Source organism: Cupressus sempervirens, chromosome 6, assembly GCF_028749045.1.
Source record: "Cupressus sempervirens isolate cs-2001-9-10 chromosome 6, ASM2874904v1, whole genome shotgun sequence".
NCBI lineage: Eukaryota > Viridiplantae > Streptophyta > Pinopsida > Cupressales > Cupressaceae > Cupressus > Cupressus sempervirens.
The window spans coordinates 18,207,520-18,218,470 of NC_143123.1; the positions used below are offsets into that span (position 1 = coordinate 18,207,520).

General features: G+C 34.6%; 1 protein-coding gene across 2 annotated transcripts in view; it reads right to left on the reverse strand.

Moving 5' to 3' along the window:
* Positions 1-4,249, reverse strand: part of LOC149550836 (superoxide dismutase [Cu-Zn] 1-like) — a 45,265-nt gene extending 41,016 nt beyond the window's left edge. Inside the window, exons 1-3 of one of the 2 annotated variants that reach the window (XM_089786404.1) lie at positions 4,006-4,249; positions 3,793-3,894; positions 3,566-3,661 (exon numbers count right to left, since the gene is read on the reverse strand). In XM_089786404.1, coding sequence (XP_089642530.1) covers positions 3,566-3,661; positions 3,793-3,894; positions 4,006-4,087 — 280 coding nt within the window. In that variant the 5' untranslated portion in view covers positions 4,088-4,249. The remainder of the gene's footprint in view (positions 1-3,565; positions 3,662-3,792; positions 3,895-4,005) is intronic. The other variant, XM_089786403.1, reaches the window with a different exon arrangement.
* Positions 4,250-10,951: the final 6,702 nt, after the last annotated feature.

Genomic DNA, 10,951 nt, shown 5'->3' on the forward strand with positions numbered 1-10,951 from the left:
AAAAGAAAGAAAGAACATTGTTCATGGAACTATTGATGAAGGTGGAAAATTTGTAAAAGTTGCAACGGTGATCATAGAGCCTCACAAGAAACAATGGCAGGGAGGATGAAAAAGGGAATACTTGTGGAACAGAAGATAATTAGACAAGTAGAGCCAAGAGAAAGTCCACAAGAAACAATAGCAAGGTGGATGAAAAAATAAAATTGTGGAATAGCAGAGAATTAGACAACCAGAGCCAAGAGGCTTTTGCACAAATTGCAAACATGCACATGAAACCCAAGAGCCTATAAAAGACAAGAACAAAAAATATGTTCATGATAAATCCTTTGGAGATCAAAGAAATTCATCTATTTTCAGATTTAGTAGTGATTTAGGTAGAAACTCTGATGTAACCTTAATTTCATAGTTTCTCTTTACATTCTACTCCAATTTCCTCCAAACTAATACTATAGTAGTTTCAGTATGATCTTCATTAATCTTTTCAAATTAGAAAGAAAATTGCCAAAATCACAGAGAAATGTGTGCTTCCCAAAATTAACTAAAAAATGATAAATATCACCTTGCTTTCATGATTCCAGGTCATGCTTTGATACTAGTTGTAATGAAACAACATGCAGATACTTGATAATAATACAACACTGAGGGGGAAACCTCTTAATCCGCTTAAAGAATCTACCCCAAATTACCCCTAATTTGGACTCTAGTGGCCTCAATGTGTCCTTGAAAAACTTTGAAAAATTGCCACAATGAGAAAAATATGCACTTTCCAAAATGACCTCCAAAAAATATAACTTTTTTCTTTCCTTCATGGGGAACGGATCATGCTGTAATAACAGTTGTAATGAAACAACTTGCATCATAACAAATATAATAATAACTATGGTGCAAATATTTATTATTTAATAATTATGTCACTTTAAGGGTGCAAGCTCCTACTCCACTTAAGGGGATACCTCCAATAGTTGTTAACAAGAAATAACATTCAATATTATGATAATAACTAGCCACCAGCTCCTATATATGCTTAATTATGCCTTAGTTGTCACCCAAGCAGACTTGAAGAATGAATTTTAACTCCTAGGATGACCTAACTACTTACGTATGAATATGACAATGACTATATAACTAATTTAAGAATTAAGGTAGCTACAAGCTAACTACTCATAACCCAATACGCTATAGGATTAACCCTAGACTGCCTTCAACAAGCATTCATATACTCTACGTGGCACTCCCATGGTGATTGATGGTGATTGATGATATTATTGTTGCCTCCTCCAATGCATCCCAAATTACTAGTACTTGAGGTGTTTGGTTCCCCACTTGAGTGGTCTTCGTCTGCTTCCAGTACATTAAGGGGTCTTCCCTCATGTTTCTACTAAAATTTGTACTGGTTTGTGGGTTACCATTTTTGGGTTAAAACCCAATTTTCATTTCCTTGTTTTTTGATAATTGCGTGCCTTATTGTATCTGCTTCAAGTATAGGGTACTTTATGCCCTAGTTCTTTGCTATTGTAACTGATGTACTTTTTGGCCCATTTTACCTATCTTGGTCATTCCTGGAGATTGATATATTATAAAAAAAAAATTCTCAGCTATAATGTTGGAAACGTCAGAACAGCCAAGATCCAATCCCAGAAGCTCCAAGAGTCTAGCTGAGAACTGCAGAACTATTTTCGAATCTTCCAAGAGTTTCCAGTCCCTTTGGCAGAAATTTCCATAAGTTTCCAAGATGGAGAACAGTTTTCGAATCTGATTTTCAGGCTATCAAGATTCAAAACGAAATAAAATATGTCAATATCTACAAGTAAACAAAGGTCGGTCACTGCACCTTAGTAGTACACAACTTAGTAGTGTATCCAGTTACAAATTTGAAAATTAATGACGGTACTGCTCTGATACCACTAATGTAGATACGGCTCTAATACCACTTGATGTCAGTACGCTCTAATACCACTTGATAGAGGTACGCTCTGATACCACTGACAAAGGGCCACACCACCCTTACCAACTCACAACCAAGAATGCAACAATATGAAGACAAAGAGATAACAAAATACTTCCCAAGCAATTTTATTAAACTTGAAAATCCAATAGCAATTACAATAACATTTCTCCAAGATCTTTCAAGATCCAATCCAAGCCTAAGCTAGTCCAGATCCACACTCTGGTAGAAACCTTCGAGATCTCAACTTGTGCTCGCAAGCCACCAAGCAACCTTCTTGTTTCCAAACCTCAGTCACTAGCTCTTCTCACAAACCTTATCCAAGATCCAAGTGTAAACTGCCTCACATTCGGCGCTCTGTCTACACACTCACAACTCCACCATAATCCTGTTGTAAACTGCCTCACATTCGGCGCTCTGTCCACAAACTCAGGAAAACTCACTCTTCACTTCCTCCTCCTCTTTCACACCTTGAAGTTTTAACACCTTCCAACTTTCTCACCTTGAAGCTTTTTCTTCCAAAGTTTCACCTTCCACAACTTTCCCCTTTCCAAGCTTTCACCTTCTTCTCGAGCTTCCACTTCTCGAGCTTCTACTCCTCGAGCTTCCACTTCTCGAGCTTCTCCTCCTCGAGCTTCCATTTCTTGAGCTTCTACTTGAGCTTCCACTTCTCGAGCTTCTCCTTGAGCTTCTCCAAGCTTTTCTCTTGAGCTTTATTTAGAAATGCTCATATGCCTTGCTTAAATAGGCACTTACCACCCCATGCATGACTTATCCACAACCTTCTAGAATTCCTCCACAACCTTCTACAACTTCCACAACCTTCTACATCTTTCACAACCTTCTACAACTTCCAAAACTTTCTACAATATTCATAACTTTTTAGAATTCTTTCCACACACCTCGATAAATGGAATGACAACCATTTATTTTTTTATTTTTTCTATTATGCCACTTATGCACCTCGAAAATAAAAATCCTCTTTTCCTTTCTTTTCTTCTTTTTCCCTTTTTTTATTTTTTAAAATTATTTCTCCTCTAATTTTCGTCACTTTCTCTCTCCTCCACGATTTTTTTTTTTTTTTTTCCAATTTTTTTTCAATTTTTTTTTTTTTTTTTGGTCAATAATTTTCCCATGCAAGATGCTCCTGCATCAAAAATCCTAGTGGAAAAAGAATACCATGTTTTCATAACCAACCCTATAACACTAAATCGTTGAACTAAAACTAAGAGGGTGAATTCAAAGCTGCTAAAACCCAAATACAGGTTACAAATATCCATTTGGAGAAAAAAAAAACAATTGGCAAAATATTAGACGAAGACCAAAGATGGACCGCCAGTTGAACTGGCACTTTACCACATCACCATGAATTCAAGAAACTATTCTTCAAATTTTAAAAACCTAAACAACCTAGCTAGCCATACTCTAGTAGCAGGGCAAAGTGATAATCTGGTTGAACAATACTCTGAACACCGCAAATGTTGAAGGAAAACTGAAGCGAATTTTGATAGAATAGAAACCCTTAGCACTATCTATAGATTATAAGCTTGATTGCACATCAGATTAGTTTTAAGAGTAAACTACAAAGAACAATGGAAGATGAAGACAATAACAACATACCATCCTGGCCAACAATTATGTTACCCAAATCACCAGCATGCCGGTTTTCATCCTGAGGAGCACCATGTTCCTTGTTGAATGGGTTGTAATGTGGGCCTAAAATTATAATGTTGGCATAGGATCATAAGATTTTCCTTCCTATCCAGTAAAAATAATTGAATTTTTAGTTCTCCTATCTTCTGCAAATCAATAGATGAGAGTGCAGATAAGATATTAATCACAGATACCAGTGGAAAGGCAGCCATTGGTGGTATCACCCATTGCATGAACATGGAAACCATGAAGGCCGGGCCTGAGACCTGTTACTTTTCCAAACACCTTTGTGGGTCCTGATTTTGCATGTATATACATAGATTGTTTTATTATACTATGCGCAAAAAATAATCTTCAATTTATTTTTCTTTTGAAGAAATTGAAATTGAATTGGATAATATTGATACCATTAATACGCTGTGTAAATTGGATGACACCGCTGACATTTTCGGTTCCAGAAAGAACAGCAACTGCCTTGAGGGTACCCATTAGCTCTTCAAACTCGTGCTCTCATTAGCACCGAAACCATTGATTTTAAATATAAAATGTTTCCTCTGCGTAAGCATACAGTTTTTTTTTTTCTTTTTTTCGCTCTTTTCGTATTTGGGGTTTGTCTTAGCGTTAGACCTTTCATCAGGCACACGGTCTCCTAATGTATCAATCAGCTTACAAACCTGGCTTTATGGTACCCGAGCGTTGCACTCGGCAAGATTTGATTTTTGACTGACTCTTTGTGAACCATTCAACTTCACTAGAAGGGTCATTGACAGCATACACTTTTTTAAAATTTATACGGTTTAAATTTTTATTTGGACCATTTTGAGTGAGAAATCTTTCAACAAGATTTTATTAAAAAATATTTACTTGGCTCCGTTACATTGTAATATAAATATTTGTTATATTTTTTATTATCATAATTATAAATTATTATTTTACTTTATATGTATGTAATGTTAATGATGTTTAGTTAATTAAATAGTTTAATAATTATAATATAAATATTTAGTATCATAGTTTATAGGGTAAGATTAATATATCTTTGGGGTGAGGAACGATTTTGAATAGAAACTCCTCAATGATTAGCAGATTAAGATAAATGGCACAATTAGGAGCAATCTAGGTTTGACAAGAATTAGATGTTAACATTATCAAAGATCATGAAGGAAATATCTTGAGATTGATGGCGAAGAAGTTAGGTAAAGCATTCATTATTGAAGCAAAGTTTCAAGCAGTCTTACATGGAGTGAAGGTAGGAAGAAAAGTAGGCTTTCAAAAAATTCATATAGCGAGCAATTAAAAAATAGTCATCAATGTTATAAGGTTGGGTAATACTCTTAATTGTAAGTTCGATAGGTAGTTACAACAAATCAAGGAAATCGTAAGTGTTATTTTGCCTATTTTTTAGAGAAGGCAATGACATGGTCCATGAGGTAGTAATGACATCAATTGATATAACATTGATGGAGGTAGAGGTCACTTTTCTCATTAAATTATGTGAATTTTGTATCCATATAAAGTGACAACACATCTCTTTGCATGCTAGATTTGGCTTGTCGATATAGATGACAGTATATTAAAGGTGATAAAGCTCAAGCTTTTTTATTTAATTGAGTGAGAATATTTAACATCAATACTTTGGATCACACTCAGTAATCCATCATCAAGATGCAAGAGAGTAGCAGGAAAATAAAGATGATGGATCATGGGATGTGATTTGAAACATTGATGTTGAAAATTCTCATGCAACTAAATTGAGAAACCAAAGCATTATTCTTATAGATTGTGTAAATTTGATAGATTTACATTGGAGGTATTTAAGTAATGAATACAAATGTCACCGTACCATGCAATCATGAGACCTAGGATTTAAAAGGTGGCCAATTGGGACCAATCAAAAATAAAAAGTAATTCCTAACATGGATTTTTACAAGGACTTGCTTGAGCGTAGGCTAGTGGAGGTTTTTAAGACTTCAGAGTTATTTTACACATTGTGAGAATGGTGTTCAAGGATGAATATTTGGGAAGGAACAAACGATATCTTGTTAACTTTGATATTATTCTATGGTTCTTGTAATGTTAGTAGTTGTTAGTTAGTCAGAGCAGTTGGTAGAGGCCCTAATGCCAAATTGCATTGGTTAAATTAGTGTAGCAGCTAAAGAATGACTTGTAGAGAGAAATTACTAGACAAAATTGGTCCTACATAAAAAGATGCATCCTAATTTGGGGAAGGTAATGATGACCCTTTGCAAATCCTAGTTGTGGAAGTGTGGGCACAAAGGTGGAAAAAAGAAAGAACTGAGCACATATGACAATTCTTTTTCTAGATGGCTTTATGGAGACTACGATAACAGGAGATGATAAATAGGCATGTTTTCTAATGAAAGAGGAAGGGGATGATGCACCATACGGAGGTAAAGATGTGAAAGAGGCAGGGTGAATTGTTTAGATGCAAAGGGTTCAAGGGTGAACAGTATATTTACTCTAGGTGTTTGTATATAGTTTATGTTGTATGGTTATAGTAGCTTAGATATATTAGGTTGTATAATGTACATGTAAGGGGATAGTCCTTGGTGGGTCAATTTTATAGTGCTGACCACCATGATAGATGTAATTTACTCCTCTTTTTGTCTAGTAAGAGGACATGGAATTGTGAGACTCTTTTCTGAAGTTTAAGTTGTAGGTGTGACCCTGAGAATGTCAAATTCACCCAACTTAATTATCTAAAGAAGATTATCTCAACATATCTACATTAGGTTCAATACAAATCATTATTTCTTCAATAATTATGTTGACTTATGTGTGTAACTCTAGTAGGGGTGGTTGGTGTGTTTCCTTTTGGCTCATTTACCCATCAACCTTGTGTCAAGTGGTATCATAGTGAAGGTATCCTTCTTTGTGGAGTTTTGGGATCATGGAGAACCCAATTTGGATTGGTTGTAGGGTGGCAGACTTGGTTACTGACCTATAACTTGAAGGGGGTTATGATTCTTGCATGAACTATTGTCAAAATGGTTTTAGGTAGAGGTAATGTAGATAATTCTATTATGGACACGTTGAGACAAAATGCAGCTAGGCTTGAAGTTGTTGAGACAACCCAAAGGAGAGGAGTTGTATCTTGATGATGTTAGTGATGAAGAAGAAGCAGATGCACCCAATCCTAAACCTAAGGTGGAACAAGATGAAGAAAGACTTATGAGATCTTTGACTAAAGTGAATTCAACACCTTCTTTTGATCCTTCTAGTTATTGTGCAAAGCTTGATATAGATTCTTTGTTGGATTGGATCTTTGAAATGGAAAATTATTTCGATTATGAAAAGTACCCTTGATGATAGGAAAGTGAGGATAGTAGCTACTAAATTAAGAGGGCATGCTTCTCTCTTGGGGGAACACTTGCAAACTGATAGACAAAGAAGAGGAAAGGAAAAGATCAAGACTTGGGTGAAAATAGTTGGTAAGTTGAAAAAGAAATTCCTTCCTACTGATTATCAAACTAATTTGTGTAGAAGATTATAAATTTGAGATTGAAAGATAAGATCGTAAAATATTATACTGAAGAATTCTACAAGTTGGAGATCAGATTTGGACATGTTGATGATGAGGTTGAAAAGGTAGCTACGTACCTGAACTGTTTGAGAACTTCAATTCAAGATGAAATCAATTTTGTGAAGATGGAAAGTGTGGAAGAAGAATATTTATATGCCTTGAGACCTGAAGAAATATTGGTAAAGAAACAAGAACATGGAAAAAGGACAAGAGATGGAATATTTCAGCGAAGTAGAGTAAGATCTTATGAAGAAAGTAGCATATCTAATAATACATCTCATGAAAAAGGAAAATCATAGTAGAAAAAGGATAATGCTAGAAAAGGACGAGGTAACTACACTAGAGGTAAGGATATAAAAGAGAAAGACCTTGTTGCTAAGGACAATAGCTTGAGTAAAGAGGAAAATGAGGAGAGAATGGAGAATCAGAATATTAATTATGATATGCATATCAATATTGCTACTACTGCCATTGACTCTGAGATTAAGGTTGTTGATGATGGTAGGGAAGATTCTCACGAGGCTGAATTATCCTTTTTTCACACTGTTAAGCTTAAAGTGGAGGGTTTCCTCTAGGGTGATTCCTGGCTTTACAATGAAATAATGGTTCTCAAGAAGAAAATGGGGGTTATGCAGAAATATCTAGACTACAAACACACTATGAGAGCTCATATGGAAGTACAAATTGGTAACATCCCTGAAAAGCTCAAAGAATACAAGCAGGAGCTCCGTTACCTTATTAAGGAAAGTGGTCAAAGAATGAAACATGTCACATCTAGTCTATGTGATGCAATAGCTAGTCTAGCTAAGAAGAGTAATGAGGAGATAATGTTTGCTGGCAATGTAGGGTTGGGGAGTCCAAGTGGTCCTCGTAATGGAACTAGGCAGAGCACGAGGAAAAAAGCCACTGAGGCTCTTAAGGCTCCTATTTTAACTTCGGTGAACATTATCCAGAGTGTTGCAGAAGTAGATAAAGAGGTGGTGAATATCATCAAAGAGTTGTTGTAGCCACTAGTTTTGAAGTGAGTGTGTTGGGTGCTAGTCTAAGTGGTTGTATTGGTCTTTTCCTTTATGTTTTCTAGCTTGTTTAAAACTTTAGGTCCTTGTAAAACCTAGTTGTTTTTTATGGTTTAAACTTATGAGTTTAGGTCCCTGTAAAACTTGGTTTCTTTGTTTTAAACTTTAGGTTTCAGGTCCTTGTAAAACTTGGTAGTGCTTAATGTTTATCTTGAGTTTTTTGCAAAGGGTTTCAAGTCCCTTCAAAAATTGCTTTTATCATAATCTAAAACTACACTAGAGGTATTTTGTTTGCTTACCCTAGGAATAATAATATTGGAAAAAGAGAAGATAGATCTTGGTTTAATGGCACTTGTTTTAAGTATGGAGAAGAAGGACATATAGCCTTTGAATGTACCTTGTGTGGTAAGAAGACAAAAAGTAATAGTAGAAATGATCTGACTCAATAAGAAGTTATTGATCCTTTGAATGAACTTGAAAACAAAGATAATTTGGTGATCAGAAGAACCTTGTAGAATGAAGAATTGAATGGAGAACATGTTTTGAGGGAAAGTCTTTTCAAGATCATATGTAAGATCGAAGGAAAATATTGCAAGGTGATCCTTGACATTGGTAGTTTGAATAATTTAGCATCTGAGGAATTGGTATCCAAGTTGTAGTTGCAGAGGTTGAAACATCCTAATTCTTATTACATTGCATGGATCAAGGATGAGCACAAGTTATTGGTAAGAGAATAATTCCTTGTGAAATTCAAGCTTGTAAGTTACTATGATAAAGTTTTGTGTGATATTATGCCTATGGATTATTGTCATATTCTTTTGGGAAGACCTTGGCAGTATGATAGACAAGCTTTGCTTGATGGTAGATTGAATCAAGATACTATTTGGACTAATGGAGAGAAGCAAGTATTGTTAGCTTTGATAGAGGAACTTGAAGAGAATAATTGTGCCATGGTTAAAGTATGTTTGGTTGAAAGAAATCAATTTATTAATGACATGAAGAAACATAATGTTTGTTTTTATTCGATCCCTAGGAAGACTAAAAAATAAGATGAACTTGAGCATGCACCTGAGATTAGATCTTTGTTGACATAATTTCAAGATATTATTTCAGATAATATATTTGATGGTTTAGCTATTGTAAGAAGTATTAGTCACTATATGGATTTAATATCTGAAGCTAGTTTTCCTAATAAAGCGTAGCATAGGTTAATACCTGTAGAGAATGAAGATTTGAATAGACAAGTGCAAGAATTTCTTGAGAAAGGTTTAATCAGATAAAGTTTGAGTTCATGTGCATTACATGTTGTATTGGCACCTAAGGAGAATGGAGAATGGAGAATGTGCATTGGTTCTGGAGCTATAAATAGAATAACAGTTAAGTATAGGTTTCCTTTTCCTAGAATGGATGACATTATGGATCGTATGAGTGGAACAAAGTATTTTACTAAAATTGATTTGAAGAGTGGTTATTATCAATTTAGAATCAAAGAAGGGGATGAATGGAAGATTGATTTTAAGACTAATGAGGATTTGTATGAGTGATCGGTTATGCCTTTTGGTTTGACTAATGCACCTAGTACTTTCATGAGATTAATGAATGAGGTTTCAAAGAAATTATTGGATAAATTTATGATTGTGTATATTGGTGACATACTAATCTACAATAAGACTAAAGAGGAACACCTAATGCATATTAGACAAGCATTGTGAAGGTTGAAAGAAGAAAAGTTGTTGATAAACCTGAAAAAAAAAAATTGTCTATGAAGGAAGAGATTGTGTACCTTATCTTTGTGATCTTTGTTGATGGGTGTAAGATGGATCATGAAGAGGTAAAAGCTATTCTTGAGTGGCCTACACCTAAAAGTGTTGAAGAAGTTAGATCATTTCATGGATTAGCAAGTTTCTACAAAAACTTTATCAGAAATTTTAATTCAATATGTAATGTAATGATAGAGATAATGAGAGGTGATAAAAAGAAATTCATATGGACACATGGAGCAAACAAAAGCTTTGAGACATTGAAATAAAAGGTAGCAAAATCACATGTGCTTGCTTTGCTTGATTTTACTAAAGTATTTCGAGTTGATTGTGATGTTAGTGGGAATGCAATTGGAGTTGTTTTAAGTCAAGAAGGTAAGCCTATATCTTTCTATATTGAGAATAATTATGCTAAGAGGAAATATTGATTCTATGATCAAGAGTTGTATGCAATTATTCAAGCCTTCAAGAAATGGAGATGCTACTTGATGCCTAAGGAATTTGTACTATACACTAATCATAAAGCTTTACAATATTTGGATAGTTAGAATAAGTTGAATTAGAGACAAATGAAATGGGTTAAGTACATGCAAAAAAAAAAAAAAAATGTTTAAGCATAGGAGTGGACAGTCAAACAAGGTAGCAGATGATTTGAGTTGAAGAAGAAGCTTGTTGACAAAGATGAGGGTTGAAGTACTTGGATTTGATGATTTGAAGAACTTGTATGAAATTGATCTTGATTTTGCAAAACCTTAGAAAGCTTGTAAGTCACAAAATAGATGAGAAAAATAAATGGGTCGATTATTTCATTTAGAAAGACATGTTGTTTAAAGGAATCCAATTGTGTATACTAAGAGGATCTATGAGAGAAAATATCATTAAGGAGAAACATAGTGGTGGACTTGTAGGACATTTTGGGATTGATAAGACATTGAAATTGATTTCTGATAGATACTTTTGGCCATAGATGTACAAGGATGTTCAGAAGATGGTGAAGAGTTGTAGAATTTGTCAAGTTGTTAAGGGCTCGTTT